This window comes from Vicugna pacos, chromosome 2 (assembly GCF_048564905.1).
Source record: "Vicugna pacos chromosome 2, VicPac4, whole genome shotgun sequence".
Lineage (NCBI taxonomy): Eukaryota > Metazoa > Chordata > Mammalia > Artiodactyla > Camelidae > Vicugna > Vicugna pacos.
The window spans coordinates 83,062,346-83,088,309 of NC_132988.1; the positions used below are offsets into that span (position 1 = coordinate 83,062,346).

The 25,964-nt window shown below is 41.9% G+C and overlaps 2 protein-coding genes across 4 annotated transcripts in view; one reads left to right on the forward strand and one right to left on the reverse strand.

Moving 5' to 3' along the window:
* Positions 1 to 25,964, reverse strand: part of CRACD (capping protein inhibiting regulator of actin dynamics) — a 117,665-nt gene that overhangs the window by 49,550 nt on the left and 42,151 nt on the right. Inside the window, exon 1 of one of the 3 annotated variants that reach the window (XM_072943515.1) lies at positions 15,280 to 15,467. The exons of 1 other annotated variant lie outside the window; for it this stretch is intronic. In XM_072943515.1, the coding sequence (XP_072799616.1) occupies positions 15,280 to 15,355 (76 nt within the window). In that variant the 5' untranslated portion in view covers positions 15,356 to 15,467. Of the gene's footprint in view, positions 1 to 13,981; positions 14,057 to 15,279; positions 15,468 to 25,964 lie in introns of those variants that run through there. One more of the 3 variants, XM_072943516.1, reaches the window with a different exon arrangement.
* Positions 15,298 to 24,119, forward strand: LOC140687193 (uncharacterized). The gene is made up of 4 exons (XM_072943519.1): positions 15,298 to 15,392; positions 15,479 to 15,661; positions 17,480 to 17,723; positions 22,974 to 24,119. The coding sequence occupies exons 1-4, from the start codon at positions 15,314 to 15,316 to the stop codon at positions 23,224 to 23,226; spliced, it is 759 nt and encodes a 252-aa protein (XP_072799620.1). The 5' UTR covers positions 15,298 to 15,313; the 3' UTR covers positions 23,227 to 24,119.

The window sequence follows — 25,964 nt, forward strand, 5'->3', positions numbered from 1 at the left end:
ATCATGAAAACCTGAGCTTGTGGTCTACACATATCCATTCAATAAATTATTTTATGATCAACTTATGATTTGGGGACTGTATTAACAGTCTGTCTCCACAGAATCAACTGGGTTAAGTACATGGTCATCACTGACTGCTATTCTCTTGACTAATAATGCCAACTGTTACTGTCAGTATTTTTGTACAGATGGAGCCTGAAAGATTAAAGCAATTTTCACAATGTAGTAAAACAGAGCACTTCTGCAATGCTACTGTGAAATATTCCAAAATACAGTGGTCATGTAGAGAGAGTATGGTTTAGCAAAGTAGCTTCCGACATCAAAGTATTTAGGATGGCATTTTAGAATCTTACAACAGAAATTTACTTTTGTTGGGTGGTTGGGGCAGTGGGGAGAGGGGAAGCGGAGAAAAAAGAAATGTAATTTCTACTAAGTTTTTTTTTTTTTACTAACTGCAGCTCAAGTTAGGGGTTAAGTGTATGCGACAAGAGTAGCTGACCCGAATCCTGATCCCATGTCTTACTAGCTGTGTAACATCTGCTTACCAGCCTCTAAGGAAATCCGCCATCTTAATTGAATTTATAGGAGAAAAAGCAGTGGGTGCCACATTTATTTAATATTTTAGCATTTTTTGGCTGTAATTTTTCACATGAAAGAACCTGTATCTGCATATACATTGCTTCAGGGATCACAGTAATTTTCCTTCTTTAAGTACTGAATAAAATTAATTTATTTTCATCATCCAATAATTACTTTAGGGATTTTTTTTTCATTTAAAAAAGTGCTCACAATCCATTATTTCATGGGTATAATTACATACCATTTAATGGCTGCATCATCGTAATTGCTAGTTTATACAGAAGATTCTACAAATTAAAAATCACCAGGCAAGTCAAGCAAATCTGATTCATTTTCCATTTGTCATAAGGATGCAATTCTTACATTTTCATTTCTAAACCTAAAATAATAAAAGCATACAATTTCTCAGCACTGGATTTGTATGGTACACTTCCAAATGAGAAGCAGAATTTCCTCTCACAGTTCATTTGGAACATCATCAATGTCTTAGGCTAGAGTTTCTCAGGATGTGCTCTGCGGGGGCAGCACCAGGTTCTCATTCAAAGATCAGTACATTTGAGAATTCACATAAAACAAAGTTAAGTATGCTTCTTTACTATGGGATCTTTCAGAGTCTTTGATATGCTGATATCATCACTGTGCTCCAAAAGATCAGAGACTAGGCAGTGCTGCCCAAACTTGTCTGGCCGTGGAAACGACTTTCTGGATATTCACCATGACTAGTGTTCCTTTGCACATACTCTGGGAAACAATGTCTTCATTATTTCTTTCAAACACCTTTCAGTTTCTTTAGGTACCATATCTTTTACACACACACCTTCCTGAATCCTGGAGCACACCGCTCAGTAAACATGAGTGAGTCAACTGAAACATCTGGGGTCTTACTGGTTAAATAAACCTAACGTTGTGGCCAAGTTGTGATTTCAAACACGCGTGTAAATAGCATATATATTAGGACACGGTACACAGCAATTGCCTGAATCCTATAATTTTACTAATCTAAGAGGAATTTTGCAGGGCTTTTCTTAGCTCTGGAACATCAGAATACTTTTAAGAAGAAACTGTTCAGTTAAAAAAAGATAGCAGAAGTACATTCTGATGCACAAGTACTTGGTGGCTGGCACATCTTTAAGGGACCGCATGGTCTCAGTATATTTCAGTTCAGACTCAGGTGCTGGCAACATGTCAAATGGGCCATGCTCTCTGGTGCCACCACAAGACTGAGGACTGAGATGCTACTTCCAGAGAGGAAGGAAGGGGCGTGGTGGCACCTATCAGGTTACATGGGGGGAGAAGGAACAGCTGTCTCCTCTTCCAGGGAAGCATAGAGGGAGAATGATATTTTGCTGTTTTGCTGTTGCAGAAAATGAAGATACAGCATCAATAAAACTCTTTCAAAAGAGGGCAGGGGTCCCTGGAACAAATGGTGAAAAGTTCCAGGTGGGTAGACACTGTGCTTCTCAAAAGTCAGGGGTCAAAGGCAGAGATGGTGGTAACCAACCCACAGCAGGGAATGGCAGGTCCTGGACACTTGGGTGGAAGGGCCATGGCACATGCTGAGGTCCTGCAAGGCAGGCCCAGCACTTGGACTGGCTTTGATCCCTGGGCCAGAAATGTCATTTCTTCCTTCCCAATATGATGAAATTCTAGTCATTCTTCAAGATCTATGTCCTTGAAGCTTTTCCCAAATCCCCAAGCCCAGTGATAATTAAGCACACCTTCCTCTGGCTTCTGTCCACTTTGCTCATACTTCTGTTGTGCCACACCACGTGTTATGAGCTGAACTGTGTCTGCCCAAAGTCATATGTGGAAGTCCTAACCCGACAAGTACCTCAGAATGTGACTGTATTTGGAGACAAGTTCTTTAAAGAGGTAACTAAGATAAAAAGGTCATTAAGGTGGTCCCTAACCCAACATGACTGGTATCTTTAAAAGAAGAGATTAGAGCACAGGCACACATGGAGGGAAGACCCTGTGAGGACACAGAGAAAAGACAAGCCATCTACAAGCCAAGGAAAGAAGCCTCAGAAGAAACCAACACCAATGACACCTTGATCTTGGACATCTCGCCTGCAGAATCATGAGAAAATAAATTGTGTTAAGCCACTGGGTCAGTGGTACTTTGTTATGGAAGCCCTAGTGAACTGATATACCACATTGTGATTCTGTGATATCAAAAAAGGATCACTCTGTATCTGTTTTGGGACTCTGTGCCTTCACACTTTTACAGATGTTCTTCTTCTCCCTGAAATGCCTTTCTCCCTCTGCCTCGAGAACTCCTAACTATCCCCCTAAACAGTCCAGGAGTCACATGCTCTGGAAGGCCTTCCTTGAACACTCTGGCCAGAAAGATCGACTCCCTCCTCTGTTCTCCATCTGTGCATACACACACATCTATTACACTGCCACGAAGCACACCACAGCTCCTGGATGCAACTTCCCTGGCCACAGGGATTGCACCTTGTTCATTCTCCACCTGCAGCCCCTATCACAATGCCTGACACAAAGCAGACACTCAATATACAGATCAACTGTTCCCTATTTCCTTGGTGCCAGATGTGTTTTAGAAATCAGAATTTTTCAGATTGCATAGAGGCATATTTAGATCCCAGTGGGGTCTGTGACAGGCATTTATAATCAAATACAGTGTTTCTGGAAAGCATTTATTTACCTTAATTTTTGCTAACAAACAAATTTGTGCCAAACTTACAAAGAACTTTTGGGATTTTGAAAGTACAGGTAAAAAGGATGGTGATCTCTTTGAGCAATACAATCAGTTCTGCAATCACACTTGTTTTGAAAATGCAAATTTGTTCCAGTGTGATTGATATATGCTGTCTCATCCATGAGAAACACTAGGTGAGTGCAGAACACTGCACCCAGCTGAATGGAGGTGCGTAGGAATACACACAACACACACACACACACACACACCCTCAAATGTCTACCAGTTTCCCCACACTGCCACTTGTGTTATGAGATTAACCCATGCACATGTGGGGTTACAGCTTTCTGTCCAATGTCAGAAAACCCCCCTTCCACCGCCTCACAATGATGTACAAGGTGCAGCCCTCCTCCGATGCTCTGGTCCACAAGCAAACTTCAGGTCTTGTTCCAGGTAAAGTACCGTACTTATTGTAGTACTGATTTACTTCATTACTATTCAACATGTGTAAAACTGTGCTGCATCTTTTGTTAGGTTCCTACTGTTTTAAATATCTCACTGATAATTTTTTGTGTGTTGTGCTGCTATCCCATTTTTCCCATTAGCCCTTGGTTTTCATTTTGTGATTTTGCACAGCTCATTGACTTTTAGCAACACACATGTCACGTGACAGGAGAATTGACTGTACGTACTGAACAGAACCTACTGAAATAGGTTTGTACTGCACTTCCTAGATCTAGGTAAGGACCTACCAATGAAAATGATAACTACTTGGCTGTTTCTCGGGCCCTAGGTTACTCAAAACCACATCCATTTTTAATTTTTCTAGTTTTTCCCATTGGTTTATCTCAGAACCCCCTTTTAAGAATGTTTCACAACAATTCACAGGAGAATCCAAATAATACTGAGAAATAGTAACAGAGGCAGATATGATTTTTAATAGGAAGCCTCAGTATTTGGCCACATCTCTCCCACTACGAGGAAATGTGTGGGTGGCAGTTCTTTTCACTGCCAATTTCTGCCACTTGAGTTTCAGAGGGTGCTGTGAATCAACACCTGACTCTGAGTGGAAAATACTGGCAAGGGGAGCTGCCTGGGACCTTGCCCTGCATATTTAGTACAGTAGCAAAGAGCCTCAATAGAGAATACCGCTACACAAGGGCTGAACACCTTAAACTCATCTCAGTTCAACACATATTATTGAACACCCAATAGCTATAAGATCAGTGCAGGGGCCCAGCTGGCAGCACTGATGGTTGAAACAAAAGCTTTTAGGGACATCTGAGGCTGTATCAGGGTTTAATCAGAGAAACAGAACCAGCAGGAGGTGTTTTGCATGCATGCGTGCGTGCGTGCGTGAATGTAAGATATATTAAGAGATTCATTGCCAGGAGTTGGCATCTGCCAGGTGGGGGCTGGCTAAACAAGTCTGAAACCCACAGGGCAAGACCTCAGGAAGGGCAGGCTGGAATTTGCTGCTGGTTCACAGGTGGAATTTCTTCTCTCAGGGAAGCCTCAATCCTGTTTTTAAGGCCTTTCGATTTATAGAACCAGGCCCACCCAGATTATGCTGAATAATCTCCCTTGCTTATAGTCAACTGATTACGTACTTCAACTTCAAACAAAGTCCCTTCACATCAACAGCTCAATTAAACAGTATTTGTGTTTGATTAAATAACTGGGGAGTATATCCTAGCCAAGCTGACACATCAAAATGGCCATCACACTCCACCCTCTGTCAACTTGGCACTTGTGCACAGCTCCTTAAACCATACTTCCTTTCCAAATAGAGTCCACGACAAAGTCATACTTCCACTGACATGATACAACTATCCTGCCTACATCTGAAAACACACTAAGCCATCCCCCAGAAAGAGACGCAAAGTCCTTGGATGATGCTCACACTTCTGCAATTTATATACTGAGATATAAAGTTATTATTAATACATCTCATGTTAGATGATAAGGAGATAAGAGAGAAAGCAAAAACATTTGGTTAACATATACAAATGTATTCATGACAAAATAAGGAAGAATTGCTTATAACTATTATGGGTTGTTTCTGCAATGGCCATGTGGTTGTAGCTGGTCTTTATAGCGATCTCCGTTCACTACCCATTCCGTATTTCTTTTGCCCTAAGCAAGGACCTCAGCTGATTACGGTTCTTCGCCTGGTTAGATGACTCAAACCTGCATTCCTGCAGAACCTGATCCATTAGCTGTCCTGAACTGGGCTGTTGTAGTTTTGATTCCCTCACAGGACACAAGAATACCAGGAGATGTCCTAAAGGATCTCCTGTATTCCAGACATACTCTTCCTGACCTCCATTATACAGCAGTGGTGAATTTTCCCTTGGTAATCAGAGTCCATCACTCCAACCCACACAGTGGCCCACTTCTTTGCCTGCTGATTGAGAGATGGGAGTAGCCCCTCTAGTAGACTGTGTGACAGTCTCAAGAATTTCAATAGAATCACTGTGGTGTTTCCTAGTGGAAGCATTCCTCCCACTGGAACTAAGAACCCTAGACAAGCAGAACCTAAGGTGAAGGAGACAGGAAGAAAAATTTTCTGACTAGATCACTAGGGGTGACAGAGAATGGAGCCACTCCCATAATCACACCTTGATTCCTGGACCCACGAAGCCTGGCTATGAGAGAAACAGTACCCCACATATTGGACACTGACTTAGAACACCCACTGCATCCTAGAAGACAGTGCTCCAGTCTCACAAAGCATTGCTACCTCGCTGGCACTGTAACCAAGTCTTCTAAAGGCCATTCTGCCACTGTACCAAGCCAGCTGCTACAGAATGATGGGGAGCATGGCAAGACCAGTGAATTCCATGAGCAAGGACCTATCAAGTTCCTTGATCAGAAGTGATGCTGTGTGAACTTCCATTATAGTAGATACAATAGTCTGTAAGTGCATGGATGATAGTTTTGACAGAAGCACTGCGTGCAGAGAAGGCAAATCTGTATCCAGAGTACCTGTTCTAATAAGAACAAAGTGCTGCTCTTCCCATAATGGAAGCAGTCCAATTTAATGAACTTGAAACTGGTAGCTAGCTGATTAACTGAGGGAATGGTGTCATACTGGGGACTCAATGATGGTCTCGGGCCTTGGTGAGTGGAAGTCAGAGTTGCTGAGCCCAACCATAACCTCCATCCCTGAACACCGTGGCCATTTTGTTCATAAGCCCACTGGACAATGACAGTGTGGCTGGGAAAAGAGGCTGACAGGTATCTGCAGAATGGGTCATCCTATCCCTTGACTGTTAAAATCCTCCTTAGGTCATCCTTTGGAGAGCATTTAAGACACAAATATCTTAAAACCCTTTGCCCACTTAGAGAGGTCTATCAACCCACCTCTTGCCCAGATCCCTTTGTCATCCATCTTCCAATCATATTCCTTCCAACCAGCCAAACCACTGGCCACAACCTATGACTTGTTACAGACTTAAACCTTTGACCATTTCTCCTAACAAAAAACATCAACAACCAGATGCACTGATTGAAGTTCTGCCCACTGGAAGGATTTCCATTCACCACTGTCCTTTAGGGCTGTCCTAGGAAGGGGCTAGAACGTGACAGCTTTCGTGTGGTGCCTGAATATCATGCAAAACCATCCCTAAGCCAGGTCTGAATTTTCTCTTCCTCAGTCAACTAGTCGTAGGGAACTCCCCATGGGGCCAGAGGTGCAGGCTGGGAGAGAGAAGGCAGTGAGCAGGAGTGGGGACCAAGGGCATTTGGGCCACTTCTTCCTGTAACTTACTTGTGCCTTCAGAGCCTGCACGAACCTGATCTCATATATAGCACTTCCCTTAATGATGGAGTGCTGCTGTGCATGCCCAGCTTTATGGCCTGGTGGGTCAGACAACACCCAGGTCATGAAGGGCAGCTCAGGTCATACGGTAACTTGGTGGCCTGCAGTTAAGCATTCAGTCTCTGCTAACACCTACCACAGGCAAGCAAAAACTGTATCTCAAAAGGAGAGAGTTTTCTACAGAAGATGGCAGGGTTTTGCTCCAAAACCCTAAGGGTATGTGTTGTGATTCACCTACAGGGGCCTCCAAAGGCCCCAGACAGCGTCCCCATCTGCCACTGCCACTTCAAGCACCTCTGGATCTGCTGAGCCCCATGGATCAAAGGGCAGAGCAGTCTGCACGGCAGCGTGGACCTACTGCAGAACTTTCTCTTGCTCTGGGCACTACTCCAAATGAACAGCTTTTCGAGTTGCTTGGTAAATGGGCCAGAGACGCAGACCCAAATGAGGAATATGCTGCCTCCAAAACCCACCAGGCAGTGGACGTCTGGTGGCAGGAGGGGTCAGATACAACAACTTAGCCTTCTCCTTGGGAGGGATTATCATGACATGCCCCAGACTACCAGACCCCTAGACATTTTATTAATGTGAAAACCCCCTGAATTTCAGTGGAATTTATTTCCCATCCTCTGTCACAAAAACGTCTGGCCAGTATGTCTAGAGTGATTGCTGCCTCCTGCTCACCAGGTCCAATCACCACATTTGCAAGGTTGTAGCCTCTGTGACATCATTATGTGTCACTCATTTCTTTTAAAAACAAACTGATTTTTAAAAGATTCAGTGGTCTCAGTCTGATATTCTTTCAATCCTGAACTGTTAACAATTTCAAAATCTTTATGTCTTTACATTGGTACCTTCATTAAATTGAGAGCTGAGTGGTACTGATACACCAGAGAAGAGCCCTGAACAATGTCAATGTTTACTGAGGCTTGTTGAATGGAGGATCTTCTGTTAACTTATGTGACTATCACAAGTTTGATGCGAAATGAGCTAAGTGGTTAGACACCTGAAAATTATAAGAAAAACTGTAGTAATTATTGATAATACAAGATTGGATTAAGGTTAGCTAAATAATAAGTTACAGATTTCAGAATGATTTGATTGACTAATACTTTTTTTTTTTTAACTTAGGGGCAGGTGCAATTTTAGTTCCTTCTAGATAAAAATGACTTGAGGGTCAAATTCTGGAACCACACCTGAGTATGTAAAATTCTTAGCGATGTGACAGAAGTCACTAGGTTCTATTATGTGAGCATCAGTTATTGATAAATTTAGCAGGGATTCTAGATGGTACTAGTTGAAAGTGAATCAAGGTCAAAGTGACACTCCTGGACCCATCGGGCAAAGTGCTTGTTGCTTGTTGAGTACATGACCTAGGAAATACAGACCCAAGTGGTAACAGAATGAAACCATTAGTGTTCACATGGTTTAGGAAAGGAGTAAGGCCTCACCTGGTCCTCTGTGCCTACCAATGGATAGAGCTATCATTTCTGAAAACAGAAAAAAAAAAAAAACTATTTTAAAAGATTTCCCAATAAAATTCTATAGTCTGTCTCAGTATTCCAGATTGTGTCAGGTGGTCCTGTCAGGCTATTCTTCTTTGAGCCAAACCCCATTTTTTCCCCACTAATACCATGTTTATTTCTTTTGGCTCCTTACTCTCTTCTCACTGGAGAGCACTCTGTGGGGATGAAGCCGTCCTTCGAGAATCACTGCCCTCCCACCAGCTCTCATTCCCAGAGTCAATCTCAGACAACAGCTCAGACAGGGAACAGATTCACGCTGGCAATGTCTTATTCTGGAGAGACACAAAAAGACACACCCACTACCTGTTTTGTTGAACTTCTCCATTAATTCATGTACCAGGTACTGGTGGGATAAATGATAATCCAATTCTGAGACTCTAAGGGTCAATGATCTATATTTCCACCCACATCTTAGATGTGTTACTTCTTTGACTAGTACCCACTGGGTTTGTGTGACGTGGAAGCAGGGAAAAAACCCAAAGCTATCCTTTGTCCTTTTATGGTTGGGAATCATTTCTGTGAGGTAATCTAGGTTCTGAAGTGACAAGTGTCTTAGGAATGAAAATTTCTGCCATACAACTCACCATCCAAGCCTTCAAGGGGAGTCACAGGAGCTCCACAACGAACATCAGGAAACCTCACAAAGGAAACCTCACTCCTGGACCACAAAACTTCATGGTTCGAATTTTATTACCTCAGCCTTCAGGGCAAATACTGCTGCTTTTTGATTTGTTTGTTTTAGCATCACTGAGTCCAATAGCGGCTAAAACTGTGATTTTCTGTGTCCTATTTCTCAACAATAAGGAGATGTGCTCTTCATCTCAAGAAGTCATGTGAAGGTGGGGAAACAAGCCTCAGAATCTTGAAGATCTGGGTTTATTTAGTCACTGCTGCCATTTTCTAGATTCTGAGGACCTCAGTTTCCACATCTGTAAAATGAAGCAACTAAACTATATACTATCTAAGGTCTCCTCCCTGTTCTAAAATTCTATAAATTGTTTCTTTAAAAAGCTAGGGAAGTTCAGAATATATTCTGGCTTATAAGACCTGTAACTCTTTTCATAAATTATCTATTAATTATATTCATTATATTTTCTCCATTCCTGGCTTGTCTCCTAATTACAATGGCTTTGCTACCACTGTGCTTATTTTGCAAAATTAAGGACTTTCAGGGTTTGGAAGCAGCAATAACACAGTCTGCAAGCCAGCAAAGAGAGCCAAGTCATTCCATCTCTTTGTGTCAGGATCCAGGGTCCCACTCCTAAGAATGAGAATGCTGATGGAGAAGGAATAGTGTCACAACCCTAGAACTTGAACCCCATTACCCCACTGACATCCTGGGGTCTGAATCACTTAAGTTTCTAAGAAAAGTGACTAACATGAATGGCAAATCTGGGAAAAACACGTGGACCTGCCTTCAGATACACCTCTAAGATATCAGGGATTACATTAGCCACTCAGGGTTCTTTTAAGTCCTGAAAGGCAAAGTCAGATGAGTCCCAGACAGCCTGAGACTTCCGGGTCAATGATACAAATGGAGACAGCTTTAGCTGCTGACCAATTCTGCCTCAGTGTATTCAGATTTTGCTAGCCCTGCATTTGCCTGTCTGCTTTTCTTGGTGTCTTATATATTCAGGAATATACGCCCTACCTGGGTTCTTACTTCACCTAATAATCCTACAACTTAATGTCCTGTCCTCTAAACTCAGCGCACCTATGGAGAAGCAATGCTATTCCATCCAGCACAGGTCAGCGCTAACCCTGCAAGGGCCCTGTGTCCATGGTGATCAGTGCAGATTTGGGGTGATGACTGACCAACACATACTTACTGCAGTCCTACTGGGTACAGAGCACTGAGCTAGCACTGGCATATCACAGGAATTCTTGTGTTCCCGACAGCTAATACTCAAAACTTAAGAGGAGAATAAGCTGTTTTTTCAAGATTCACAAAGTTTTCAACATTCTGGCCTCCTATGAGAAAAAATTGAAGTCTTCCTGGGGAAAACCCCCCTGGTAGCAGCTGATAGGGCTCCTTCTACCCGAGGGTCCAAAGGCTTGAATGCTGGTGACGATGGTGGCATGTGTGTGTACTGGGGGTGGGCTGAAAAGAAGATGTAAAGTCTTCCTTTGAGGACATGTGAAGCCCAGGGAGGTTTGAACTAAGGGGAATCCTAAAGCCACTCACTCCTTCAAGTGGTGAGTGACAGCTCATTTAGTGGACACTGCTATCAATTTAGTGGGCCAGGACCAAGAACTCTTTAAAACTAAGAAAAGAAGAGAAGAGAGTAGAATAAAAAACAGGGTCAGTACGATTTCATGAAACTTTGGTTTCTAGTTTATATATGTGTGTTTATGTATACGGGTATACACAACTTTATATGCACATATGTTCGGATGTAAGACATATTTCATGCTCTAGATCAAGTCAAAAACATTTGAGAAATGCTAATCAAGAAAAATGAACAGACTTCCTAGTGAGCTAGGCATGCACTGTGACACAAGAGTCAACAACTATTTATCAACACAAGCCACTGCATATGTGACAGTCACTCTGACTAAATGAGAGAAAGTGATGCATGCAAAACGGGCTGGGAGCTGCCAAAGCGATTAAATAAGCTCCCTGACACTGCCAAAGCCAGAGCTGATGCTCATGCTGTGGAATCTCTACTTTGGCTTTGATCATTCTGCTTCTCAAACAGCAAAACTCTCTTTTAGAGTTGAATAAAAGAATCTTCCACTTCTTCATTAAAGAAGGAAAAAAGGTTTATTAAACTTGAGTCTTTGTGGCTGTTGAGCTTGGTTTTGGAGCCTAACTTAAAAACTCCTAATTTGGGGCATAATTTTAATAAAAAAAAAGTCTTCTGCTTTACCTTTTGTATATGCTTTAACATCAGTATAAAATTCCTTTGGTATAAAATTTCATGCAGGGAATCAAATCTGCTCCACCAGATTCATTTCTGCTCAATCACATCACTTTACTTTTCAAGTGCCTTTCACAGAGCAATTTCAAGGAGTTGGGAGTGATGGTTAACTCACTACTTGCTTTCCACATTGGACTAGAGAAGCTACATTAGCTGAACAAGGTCAGATGCCAAGTGAGTGAAGAAAACAGGTCTGTGGATTCTAAGTCTGATCTCCAGCTGTCTAGCCAGGCCAGAAGACAGACTGTTGAGGAATATTCCATTCCTCTCCATCACTTTTTCAAGAATTCCTTTCCTAGATCAGTATCCAAAGTATTGATGAAGCACCAGGGTATTGGACAAAAAGACTGAAAATCACTCTGGAACTGTTAAATGGAAGTACTGTCTCAATCTCCTTCACAAATCATGTGGGAAATTTTAGAACTTGTTACTAACGCCCAGAACCACATTGGTTGAAGACATGAAAGGATGAAAGGCATCTTCAGACTCATTCATGATAAATTCCCAATGGTTATGGAGGACACTTACAAGATATTTCAAAATATGTTTGTAAAAATTAAATGAAGTTGACGGCAGAAGGGGTAAATGCTATTTTTTCTCATAAATAATAATACCAGTAAACTTTGTTAAGCCTTGGATAGGTCAGGCTTAAAAGTTTTACAGGTAGTATCTTCAAACCACTCTGTAAGTTCTTATTTTTCACATTTCAATAGGTGAGGAGACAGGCTCAGAGAGGTGAAATGATCTGCCCAGTGTTACACGGCTACTAAGTGGCAATGCTGAGATTCAAACCAAGACTGTCTAATTCCAAATACCACGCTCTTAACCATTTTGCTGCATTCTGAAAGCGTGTGCTGGTGACACTACATGACTGGGAGCTAACTCTACATGAGACTCATGCTCTGGAGTCAGATCCTGGGTCTGAGTCTCACTTCACTTGCTAGCTACGAGACTCTGGATAAGTTCCATAATCTCTTAAGTTTCTGTTCTCTTCTGTAGCATATGAATAATAATAATACAAAGCTTATTGACTTGTAAGGATTAAGTGTAACTGCATATAAAGAACTTTGCAGAATGTCAGCATACGGTGAATACTAAAACAAACATTAGCGATTATAGTGCTAGTTAGTATTAAGAAATTCACTGATCACCTCACACCGGTCAGAATGGCCATTATCAAAAAGTCTGCAAATAATAAATGCTAGAGAGGATGTGGAGAAAAGGGAACCCTCCTACCCTGTTGGTGGGAATGTAAATTGGTGCAGCCACTATGGAAAACAGTGTGGAGGTTCCTTAAAAAACTAAAAATATAGTTACCATATGATCCAGCAATCCTACTCCTGGGCATATATCAAGAAAAGAAGAAATCTATAAACAAAAATACACATGCACCCCAATGTGCACAGCAGTACTATTTACAATAGCCAAGACATGGAGACAACCTGTCCGTCAACAGCAAAACGTCCATCAACAGATGAAATGATAAAGAAATGTGGTATGTATGTATATTACTCAGCCATAAAAAGAATGAAATAACATCACTTGCAGCAACATGGGTGGACTATCATACTAAGTAAAGTAAGTCAGACAGAGAAAGACAAATATCATGTATCACTTGTATGAGAAAAAAAGTTTAAAAGCTTTCGATATTTCTCAGAGTAATTCAGATTGCCTCAAAAGATGTAAATAAAGGTTTCTTTATCTTGTTTCACCCCAATCCCAAAACATATTAAATCTCACTGGCATGTATTCTAGATAGTGAAAAAATAATGTTGCCCTCTTTCAAGCTGCCTACAATTCTAGACAAACACATAAATAATATTTATAATATATCAGATACACACGCAATTATAGGAGCACATACAATTTGAAATTAGAGTTCAAATAACCATGAGATGAGGCATTCTCTTTTTCTAGGAGGGCTAGAAACCAACCTATATCTTGATAATAGCTCTGAACTCTGCGGGTCACTGCCAGGCTCTGGGGTAAAAGGTAAAGACACGTTCCAAGAGCAATCCTCCTCCTCCTCCTCCCCCCCCCCCCTCCAACACGGTCCAAGAGGACTCTGTGGAAATGGAGGCTTGAGCAGACTCCGAAAGACAACTGTTAAGGTAGATAACCTGGTGTTTCAGTGAAATTCAGCACATCTAAATAATGCACTGAGACTTGATTGCATCTTAAGTTTTAAAAATCCACGCTGCTGTTCTCTCTCCAAGCAGACTGTAAGCCACATAAGCGCAGTGTCCTCTGCTTTCTTGGACCCCTAATGTGACCCAATGAATTGCAGTGGGAGCAAAGAAGCATTTGGTAAGTATCTCATGGCTGAACTGTAGTTCTAGCTCATTGAAAGTGAAAGATTAATTACCGAAAGTTTAAAACACAGAATCTCCCATGTGTGAGCAACACTAGGTCCCTCAAATGTGCAGTTTTCCTAGTAACATGCCAGCTCTGACTCAGGATGACTTACTCGAGAAATATTTTCTAATAACTTGAATGGAGGAAGCTCTCTGTAAACAAATGGCACTGTGTCATCCTCCACGACGCTCCTGACTTTTCAGTGGGAAACAAATCATGCTCCTTGTCTGTCTGCGAGGAGAGCCTGTATGAGGAGGATAAACTGAATACTCTCTAATGGGATCCCACAGCCCTGCCCCCCTGAGAGATTCATTCCACGCCTGGGCCTGCTGTGAGGTTTTATTCATTTACTTATTTATCTGGGGGGAGGGGCACCATATAGCATTATCCTCAGCCTCACGGAATCCACTCTCACATATTATTTATCTTGATAAAATACTGTGGGATGCTGTAAGTATGAAGCCTCGCATGCAAAATCCCCTTCCAAATACCACAGCAGAACTCTGCTGAGCTTCCCTCTCCCGATTATTAATTGGAATGCTCCCAGCTACGGGGAGAGAGGAAGGACGTGGAGATCCCTCATGGAACTCTGAAAACCCAGATGGGCTTTTCTTTAGATGCCCGAGTTATCATCAGCTGCCACTCAACAACTGGCAGATCACCGAGCTGGAAAAGTGGCTGATACATTATCACTCACAGCACAGAAGTAGAGCCAGGTGAGAAAAGGCCATCAGAAGAGCGTTTCATCCCGCAGGACTGAACTAGCAAGAGAGACTTAAGAGCTTCAGAAGATCTGACTACATCTGGGCCCTGACTCTTAGCTAATCAAACAGAAAGAAGAGGCACAGTAGGCAAGAGGGTCTCAAGCCACAGTGGTTTTCAGTCTTACTTTTCCACAGTCCCTATGACAGGCGATGGTCACAGAGCACAGAGCTTGAATTATGGATAACTCTCTGTCCCAGCGATAATGCATCCTTTTCTCTCCCATGCAACAAAGTTTATTAAAATGAAGGCTAGCAGGGAGGGTATAGCTCAGTGGTTGAGCGTGAGCTTGGCACGCATGAAGTCCTGGGTTCAATCCCCAGTACACTGCTCCATTAAAATATATAAACAAATAAATAAACAAACCTAATTACCCCCCCCACATAAATAAAATAAAGGCAAGTGGGAATGATTCACAGAGGGCTAACACTGAACGCACCCGAGCATTTTTGAGAACTGAGGTCCCTCACTAATAATAAGAGTGCTTGCAGGTTACAGCCTTGTAGAAGCCCCACTACCAGGGAGACCAGAAGCTGGAGGCCATGCTCTGACGTCATTTAGGATGACAACCGTTTGCCTATTTTCTTCCCCATTTCCCAATTTCAGAGGGCAAGTCTAGGGCCTTTTCTTCACATTCTACACACTTACGTTCTGGGCTGACTGAAGTGTCCCCACCAAATAAATGATACTCTCCCAGCTGGCAAGTTATCCCAGTCAGAGACATCGCAACAGGGGGGATGCACGGCCCAGCAGGGCACTCGGTACGTTACGATCACAAACCCCCCAGCACAACTCAGGTTAGGTTCAGGTACAGTTGGGTTGGCTTTTGACATACTTCTAATTCCAGTAAGGAGAAAACGGCCAACGGAATATTCAACTCAAGATTCTGCTCCTGACAGTTGCTCCAAGAAACACTTCATGAAACGGCAGAACTGCCCTCCATGGTACTGTGCCTGCTTCCTTCCTGACCCTGAAGTTATCTCTTCGTCAACTAACTTCACTTCACTTCAGCACCCACATACGGCCCCAGGTGAAAATATATCATCTCCTCATTAAAAGATATCAAGAAAAAATAAGGGAGTTGAGAGGGAAGAGATGAGATACTTCAGTTCCATTCAGCATTTCCTAGTTTCAGAGAATAGGAAAACGGCATCTCAAGGAAGTTTCATTTCCCCTCTCTCTGGCAAAATAAAGATTTTCTGAGCATTGAAGAAGAGATGTGGCTAGGTGCTTGGGCCAGGAGGTTGGGACTGGACATCACAGCCTTAGGTACCCTGCAGGCCTCTGTCAATGCCCCCTGTCCATCCTCCACTCCATCATATCTACCCAGAGCAAATGCCAGACACGGCTTCTGGGCAAAACAGACTGAGGCATCATTACATGAGAAACACACCATGGCCTACATTTTACCTCGAACTTATTTAAAAGAAGAGAGGGGAAAAAATAAAAGGATTTAGATATATGAAAATATATCAATGACCTTTAGTGCAAATTATTTGCTACCTCCACCAAACATTGGAAATTTGATTTTTACTTCACTTCTGTGAAGGGCAATAGGAGAGTGTGTTTGAGAGAGATTATAGGTAGCAAGGTACCATTAGGTATTCTGCTCTTGTATCTGACTTCCGGAAACACTTTGTCCCAGCCAAAGCAATGACTCATCACTGTTGCCAATGTCACAACAGGAGCCTGATTTGCTGCAGCAGAGCAAACAGTGTAACCCTCCTTAGAAGAAAGGCTCTGCTCTAGCATTTCTGAGAGATAAATTTAAGTCAATGTAGAAAATGGAAAATTACTATCACCCTTTTACTATTAAAGAGGGATGAAAACAACTTGAAAATATCAAAAGCCTTCGTTCAGAAAATCAGCAAACATTTCTTCATCTGTTTGTTTTTTGTTATTGCTGTTTTATTTTGGGGCTTGGGGGGGCATGTAATGAAATATAGAAATCAGGCACAGGGAGATCTGGAGAGAATCTGAGATTACACCACACAGATATTCTAAAGAAACGATGAAAAGTGCTAGCAACTATATACCGGTGGTACTTGGTAGAGAGTCCTTAAATTTAGATTCATACTCTTATTCGCTCAACAGTTGCTGTTGCCTATCCACTATGAAAAAGACCTTATAGAAAGTACTAAGATATCACTAATGTAAGATAGGAAATGATATGTTACATGGGAAGGGGATGGTTATTTCAAGGAGGAAATCATCATTTCTAGATAAAGAAGACTTTCTGGTAGAAGGGGGAAATGAACTGGCCTTGAAGGATGAATAAAACATAGACTGCTCAGAAATCAGAGAAGTCTTTCTGAGTAGTGAGCCCAAAGAGATGAAGGTGAGAAAATGCAGGGAGCCAGGGAGCAGAGAGCAGTTCTGATTGCTGGAGGCAGAGGAGACTTGGAGAGGACTGGTACCAACAGATTTATGGAAGGTCAGGACACAGACTAAGCACATGGATATGTGGGAAATGCGTTTGGCCTTCATGAGCTATAAGCAGCAGTTAAATAAAAACTTTAACAGTAAGAGCAGACAGGACAGATACAGGGCTGGGACAGGCCGCTTCTAGGCGAGATGTTACCCCTTCTGTTGCTGCAAATAGGACTGAATGGGTTAGGACAGGAAGGGTTAGGACAGCTCGGGTGTGGGAAGGGGTGACTTTGTGGGGTTTGGAAGAGGTGCTATTTACCAATGAGTACCGAGTATTTCAGAATTTTAGCAACCAGTACAGCCCCCGGAGCCAAATATGCTAGCTGAATTTCAGTTCTGTCTAAGGTATGCATGTATGAATGAATGAGTGAATGAATTTTTTAAATACCCAAAGCTACCTAAAGCTTTTGTTTTTCAGATCCATGGATAAGACCTCTACTTGGATGTCCCACAGATACCCCAAAGACAGTAAATCCAAATAAAACTAAACCCATCACATGCTTTCCTAAATGTGTAACATCTATGATTACTTCAGGAAACAGCATCACAAACTACTCAAGCACTCAGGTCAGAAATTTGGGAATCATGATCAGACCTATAACATCATGGCCAGCATATGCAGCATATGAACCCTCTTCCGAGTTTTGGGGACCCATCATTGCGTGAGTTTTGCTGGGAGCCAGGGCTACTCTCTCTTTCACAGTCTTTGCTTCTGCTTTCAGAATCTGCTGAAGTTTCCAGAACATATCAAATATAAGGTAGTCCTGAATCTCAGATAGGCACTCTCACGTTTTTCCAATAAGAAGACTATCTTCCTATCCCTTGACTTTTTGATCAACTTACATATATAATATTTTAGAGATGTAGCTAAAATACAGTCAAATGTGTTCTTAAAAATATTACATTAGTTTAATTATGCCTATATTAAATTAAATTAATATAGTAATCCGGAAATACTATATTATTCAACTCTGACATTTTATAAATCAGTAACAAATTATTTTTGCTTATTTCTTGAATATTCTTCCTCATTATTTTGTCTTCCCACTCTTCCTGAAATTCATATTAGTAAACATTGGGCTTACTGAAATACTGTCCATTTTTCTTATTTTTTCTCACCATTGCCCAACCTTTTGTATTCTTTCTTTTACTTTCTGGGAAATTTCTGTAATCTCATCTTCCAACCCTTTTACTGAACTATCTACTTTGTAAATGATTAACCTCCAAGAGTTCTTTCTAACTCTCTGAATGACGATCATTCTACTCCTTCTCTCATGTCAGCAGTATCTTTTCTTATCTCTCTGAGGATTTAACCATGTTTCCTTTGAAGTTTTCTGCTGCTCCCTGCCCTGCATTGCTTCTCATTCCTTTGAGTTCCCTTTCCCTGCTTCTTCACTCTGGTTTCAGCCGCTCATGCTAGATGCTTTAATCAAATGTCTAGTGATTCTTAGCTGTCTATTCATATTTAATAATGAAGTGTGAGAAAGCTGTCTTGAAGCTAGCATGTGATACGAACTGGTAGGCTTCACTATAAAGTATTTGAGCAAAACTCCAGGATGGTTTCTGTTTTTGTTTTTTTTTGAAATATACATAGTGTATTAGTTAAGTTACAGGCTAAGCTGCTACAACAAAGAGGTCCCCAAATACAATGGCTCATACAAGGAAGGCGGTCACCTCTCTCTCTCTTAACACGCCACAGTTGGTGGGTGGCGCAGGACAAGCTGCTGCTGCTGCTCTTTCTATTCTGTTTTGCTGCTGTATGTCCCTCCAAGGCCTGGTCCGCCTGGCTGAGGCTGCCTCACCAGCACCACATCCACATCCCACCTTTGAAAGGACTGAGAGGAAGGGGAAGACAAGAGAGTGAAGTAGACGCTGCTCCCAGGGCTCAAGAATTTAGTTTGTGGTGGTCACATTGCACTGCAAGGGAGCCTGGGAAATGTAGTCTCTGCCTAGGCAGCCCTGTTCCTTGCCGAAACTTGAGAGTATTCTATTAGTAAAAAGGATGAAAGGGAGAATAGATCGTGGGGGACACTTGGGTCATCTCCAAGTTAGGGACTCCCAAATGTCAGTATTTTCAGGTTTTGCTCTGGGGTAGTTCATTTTCTCTAGAGGTGGATCCTCTAACCTGTCCCCTGGGCTGTCCAGGCTGCTGGTGTTCACTGTCAAGTGTCCAGACTAGGGCTCCTCACTCCTACCTCCTCTGTGCCTGATGTCTGAGTCTGGTGGTCCTCTGGTTTACCTTCCCCAGGGAATAAACTTCTGATTTTATGTGAGGGGTGTGGGGGAGAAGTCTGGTTTCATGTCCATGTGAAATGTGGGTGGGGAACTGGGGTGCAACAGCTCCTTGGACAGACTTTCTTCTAAAACCCCTATTCTCGGCCTCCCACCCTGTCCATCTCCTGTGGTCCCCGATGCTTTATTTTCGAGCTTTTCAGGGGTTCTTTGGATGCCTGTATTGTGGGAACTTGAGTTTGACCTTCTTGTTCTCTTACCATTCCTCTGCCACTTTTCAGTCTTCAAAAATTCTAGTTCAAGGTTACATACATCTCCTAACATCATCAAAGGTAAAGTCTGAGTTCCTGTTTCTTGTTCACTTTATCATTTGGGGGAACTGAAAAAGGAGAAGGATGTGAAAATGGCCTTCCTTTACTATCTTGAAACTGGAAATATATTTTTTCATCTGTACATGATGTTATCACTGGAAATTTTACCTCAAGCCACAAATATCCATTTGCTTAAAATAAGAACAGTTTTATTTTTCCCTTCATCCTGTGGGTGTATACTCATGATCTCCACAAAGTAACCACTAATTGTGTTTCATTTTAAAGTGATCTTTAAAAGGCTTATTTGCAATGATATCCAAGACTTGCAGTTGTGAAGTCATTCCCCATCCCTTCCCTGGCCCCCAAATACTTACTAAATCTATATTGAATTTCTTTGTCTCTTTGTCAAATGACCTCTATAAGCATACAAACCAGCAGTGACAAAGACAGTTTCGGGCTATTGTGTTTCTAAACAATTCTTTTGTGGTTTAAAATAAAGTAATTGAGAGAGTGCCCTATAATGTAAAAGGGTTTAAAAGACCTGAATATAAGGCAACTCTCTTTACCCTGAAAGATAATTTTTGGGAACAAAACTTGATATAAAAACATTATAATTTGGCATGAAAGAACCTGACTCTCTTTTACTTTCCTGTTTTGGCCTATGTTAGATTATGAACATGGTACACCCTCTTCAGCTTCTTCCTCTGGCTAACTCATCCTTCTAGAACGCATGTCAGGTGTCGGCTCCTACAAGAAGCCTTCCTTGACTGCCTCCTAGTCCTCTTCCAAAGGCTGACCAGGTGCTGCACCTGTGTTTCCACAGCACCCAGTGTTCTCCTAAATAGCTGTGCTGTATTTTTACTGTATTGTAATCCCTGGTTTACTGGTCATTCTTTCCCACTAAACTGTGAGCTCCTGGAGGACAAGGTCCATGTCTTATTTATTGTCACATTCCTAGTGCCTATAAACCATGGCTGGAACACAGCACTTGCTGGTTATATATTCACTTACTGAGTGAATAAGAGAAATGCTGATTTCCAGTTGGAAACAAAAGTCCCCCAGTGAACTGAAGGGCAGAGAAGAGGGAGGAATCACTCACTTTGGTTACTTTCTTTCACTCATTCCCTCGACGGCTCAAAATTAACTGAGCCAAGCAGAGGAAACGTCCTCTACAAGACTCAACTCGATGGAATTTCGGGAACAGAAATTTACCTGGGAGAATTAAGCCACTGGATTGCTGGTCAGATAAAAAGATGCATAAACTTAGGCTTTGAGTATTTTATTAGTCAAGGCCCTTTGGTTGCAATGGACAGAAACCCATCCAGGTTAAAAAGAGGGGAGTTAACAGACCCGGAAAAAAGCAAAAGCCCTATAATGTGCAATCATTGGGAAGAAGAGCCATAAAGAGTAGGAAAATGTCATGAGCACTCTAGGTTAGTCTGCCCTTTTCCATATGTCAACCAGATACAGGGAAGAAGAGGGCACCTGCTCTAAGCATGGACTTTGACTGGTAGGCTGAACAGATGACTGGGCGATCTGAGCTCCTCCATCTCTCTCATCCCCCCGCCGCTGCCCTGATGCAGGCCTGTCCATCACGCTGACAGTGCAGCAGAATGTCTCCCAAGCTGTGGTGGATGTGCAGACAGACTGAGTCATGGCTGCATTAATGGAACTCTCGGGATCGGGGTGGGGGCAGGCAATGTAAGAGTAAGTTTCTGAGATGTACAGGAATAGGCCGAAAGAGCAGCAGATACAACCTACGAATCTTCTTTTTCACGATCAGGCATTCAGCTGGCTAAATGCAAGAGCAACTCTATGATTGAGCCCAGCTATTACACCCTGCTTAAAATTGTGGCTGGTCTTCTAGGAGCAAGGATTCTAGTGAGCAAGGAAAGAGGCAAACAGAGCAAAATGTGAAGCACATACACTCAGCTAAACTGTGTTGATAATTTCTGTGTAACCTACTTATTCCTCCAGGGAATCTCTCTTGGGGGTGCCCCACTCCCCTACCCCACTGTGTGCTAGATGCTCCCCTCCCAACCACCAAGTGCTCTCTCTCTCAGGGTATTTCTTGTCTGCATCCTCGTCAATCTTCCCCGCTTCTTGAGGTTGGGAACGATCTCATTCATACACCTTTTGGTAGAAGAACAGTATACATTTTTACTAACAAAATAGTTTATCTTTTTGTTTGTTTGTCTGGGGAGAGGTAATTAGGTTTATTTATTTACTTATTTATTTAACGGAGGTACCAGGGATTGAACCCAGGACCTCATGCGTGCTGAGCACGCGCTCTACCTCTGAGTTATACATTCCCCCATCATTTTAATAAATGAATCTTATGTCATAGAGCTCTGTATTCTTGAAGCCTAGGATACACCTGGATCATGTTAGATGATGAACAATACGAACGACATGAATAAAATTAAAATATCTGGAATTTTATTGCTCTTTAAAAGTTCTAGAGTAAGAGTCATAGATTTAATACTTTCTCACGGCTTCTGTCTGAGTTCATACATTAACATCAGCAGAGCAGACGTCCCTCTGTCCTTTAAGAAGAGTTTCTATCCCAGAAGTCTACAGGTTTTGAGGTAATTATAAGGCAAAGCCTTTTATTATGGTCTAGTGTTCTTGTGTTCTTAACATGGAGGGGACTAGGGCAGGGAGTGGGGGTGGGGGCCAAGACATCCCAGAGCTGAGGGCTAACTGACTTGGATGATGGCGGACTTTGTTTTCACAGTGGTCAATCTGACCTGACAAAATTCATCTCACCTCTATATTTAGACCCCCCCCTTTTTTTCAGGGGCAAAGATGACCTGAATTTGCTATAGGTCCAGTCCTTAAATGCACTTGGATGGGAGTTAGGCCCTTGTTCATTTCAACTGAACTTGGGGGAAAGGGAGGTTTTGATGGTTCTCTTTACTATTCTTTGATGAAAACAGAGAGTAGATGTTGATGTTTTACATGAAAGGTCAGTTTCCACATCTGTAAACGGAACTTGACACCCATCCTCCAAGGCCCGGGTGAGGGATAAATAAGATGTCAGCTCACCATAGTGCCTGGGACACTGCAGTTTCCTGGTACATGTCTGTGGCTCTGAATCAATTTAATTAAATAAGGATTCTAGTTCAAAGATGCTTCTATCTATTTTTTTTTCCTCATGGAAGGCAACTTTTCTTACAAGGACTTTCTTTCTTAGAGGATGCAACAGAGAAAATAGAAAGTTCTGATAAAACAGAGGGGAATAAAAAGGCTGCAAAAGAGAGGATTTCGATGCTGTTCCCATTTCCCTCTAAGCTGCTCCAACCGCCCTCAATTCTCTTCTGTTGAGAAACCCTAGGCCTTCATCATGCTACTTCTCCTCTGCTTCAGGAAGTGGGGAGAAGCCAAAGAGGAGTCAGAAAGCATGCCAGAAGGGGTCTTCCCTCCCTTGCCCGCTGGAGCATCAGATCAGAAAACTACGGTTCGCTCTGGACAGCCTCAGCACCATGACCACACTGACGTCGCTCTGACACTTAGCGGATGGATTCGGAAGAGACCCTGTCAAGAAAGGCCAAGCCCCCGGGGCCCCGGGATGTGGACCGAACCACAGACAGCGCTGAAATGTGGAGCAGAAGTCCAGTAACCTCTACCTGAAAATACTCGTCACATTTTGGCCCAGCTGCCATCAGCACCCTTGTCCAAGACACTCTCATTTTTGCTCGGACGACTGCAATCCATTTATATGCTTACCGACTCCAGCCCTTTCTCTGCACAGTAGCCAAGGAATCTTTTAACAAAGTAGGTCAAGTAAGGGCCAGAATCCTTACTGTTGGCTCACCTGCTGTGGCCCTGCCTGCCTCTCCAGCTCCATCTTTGCCTGCTCCCCCGGGGCACACCAAGATCCTATCAGTTCTTCAAACACACAAGTCCTCTCCTTTCTGTGGGTCCTTGCCTCCTCAGTGAAAACCCTTCCCCTAACTCTTGCTTCCACGTCTCCCACTCCTCCCTCAGTGAAATGTCACTTCCTTGGTGATATTTAAGTAGTAGCCCTCGTATGCGATGCTTCCTGCACCCTGCCCCGTTCCTTCACAACGCTCATGGCAACTTAGAATTTTGTATTTGTCTTTGTGGCTATCTGTTTAACGCCCATCGCTATCGGCAGAGGACAAGCTGCCTGAGGACAGAGTCTGTTTTACAAACCACTGTGTACCCAGGACCCAATACAGTGCTTGACTCACTAAGTGGAAGCAAAAACGCAATTTGTCACCCACGTACTCTTTAGTTGGGGATGTACCTTAGAGTAGTACTGAAATCTTTTCTAAGAGATATTACATAGGTAGGATCTTTTTTATAGAGGCAGAGCTCCTGGTTACAAAATTTCTACCGAGATATTATTTTCAACCCACTACAGTTCCAAACGATGAATTACTTTCAATCACTGCCACATCCAACCAGTGTTTACTATCAAATGTGAATTTATGAAACTTGTAACTTGGGACTCTGTGACTCAGTTTCCCTATCAGTAAAAAGAGGAAGTTTCAAGAAACTGCTCTCTAAGACTCTAATTAAAAATTTCAGATATTACACAAATACCATATGATATCATTTGCATATGCAATCTTTAAAAATGACACAAATGAACTTATTTACAAAACAGAAACAGATTCACAGACATAGAAAATAAACTTATGGTCACCAAAGGGGAAGGCGGAGTTTGGGATTAGCAGATACAAACTACTATATATAAAATAGATAAATAACAAGGTCCTATGGTATAGCACAGGGAACTATATTCAATAGCTTGTAATAGCCTATAATAAAAAAGAATATGAAAAAGAAAATATATATGTATAACTGAATCACTATACTGCACACCAGAACCTAACACAACACTGTAAATCTACTATACTATAACAAAAAAATTTCAGATATTATGACTATCTTATTATTTCTATAAAAGATGTGAACAGACAGCTCACAAAATAAATAAAAACGGCCAATATACTTCAGTAGCAATGAAAAAGTAAACTAAAAAAATGAGACACTATCTTTGCTGATCAGATTAGCAAAGATGAAAAATAATAACACCCTTGGTTTAGCATTTCCTTTTTCAAAATAATCATTTTCATCACTATACAATATCTGAAGTGGCTGTTTGGCACTGTGTATTCAAAAGTCTTAAAAATGTATGCAGCAGATTATATTTAAAGATGGTCACATCAATACAGTCCACCATCCCCCGTGTGGTGCCGATGCACCTCTACTGAGATGTGGGGGTCTATGTGTCCTCCCCAACCTGCGCTGGCCTGTACACTGGAAGTGATGTCGCACGGATTCCAAGGCTAAGTGAGAAAAGGCCACATCACCTCTACCGGTACTCTGCTGGGACACAAGCCTCTGCGGCCCGCAGCTGCCATGTGAGGAGTTGAGCTACTGGGAAGTGGACACACTAAAAAGACCACGGACAGTGAGAAAAATGCCCAGGGAGTCCCAGCTGTTCCAACTTCCAGCCGTCTGACTCTCCCCAGCCTAGCACCAGCCATGAGAGGGAAACCTTCAGAAGATTCCAGCCTCCTCAGCCAATGTCAAATGGAGCAGAAATAAGCCATCCTAACTGAGCCCTGTCCAGACTGCAAATTCAAATGCTGTTGTTTGAAGTACTAAGTTTTGGATAGGTTGTTATATAGCACTAGGTAACTAAAACATTATATATACTGCTGGGTTAAAAGATACCTATATATGTGTGTGTGTATATGTGTGTAGAGAGTGTTCTGGAGTAGTTTGTTTTATGAGACACCTAGAACATTATATAGTATATGTCAATATATTATAATTTACCACTACATATAATATATTGCTGCATTTAAAGATCTCTATATACTTTATAACTATACTTATATAACTATCTATCTATATACATCTGTATTTAGATGTCAATCTATCTATATACATACAGATATATGTAGATATCTTTTAACCTAGCAATTTCAGTCCCCCAAAAATACTTGGAAAGTATACAAAAACGGTTACATAGCATTATCTATAAAACTAAATATTTTGAAACCATCTAAAATGTTCAGCAACAGGCAACTGATGAAATATACTGCTTTATACTCAAATGATCAATTACTAGGCAGCGACCAAAAAAGTGATTATGTGAAACTGCATTTACTGACAAGATAGTGAGTCATGAGTCAAAAATTATAATTAATCAAATTCTTTGCACCTGTGGTCCATTTTTCTTACCACTTTTTTATAGGAGCTTACGTGCAAATAAATGGACCTTAGGTATAAAAACTTACATTACTTATATTCATCAGTGGTTCATGCCTGGCTCTCTTTAAATTATTTATTCACACAAAGGTATTAAAGTATATTTCC

What these genes read in the sequence shown, in the direction of transcription:
- LOC140687193 (XM_072943519.1), top strand. Translation starts at nt 15,314, where the DNA reads ATGATACTCTCCCAGCTGGCAAGTTATCCCAGTCAGAGACATCGCAAC. An exon ending in ACGGCCCAGCAGGGCACTCG is followed by an intron (nt 15,393 to 15,478) that starts GTACGTTACGAT and finishes TTCTAATTCCAG; the next exon opens with TAAGGAGAAAACGGCCAACG. An exon ending in TTTTGGGGACCCATCATTGC is followed by an intron (nt 17,724 to 22,973) that starts GTGAGTTTTGCT and finishes CCTCTGCTTCAG; the next exon opens with GAAGTGGGGAGAAGCCAAAG.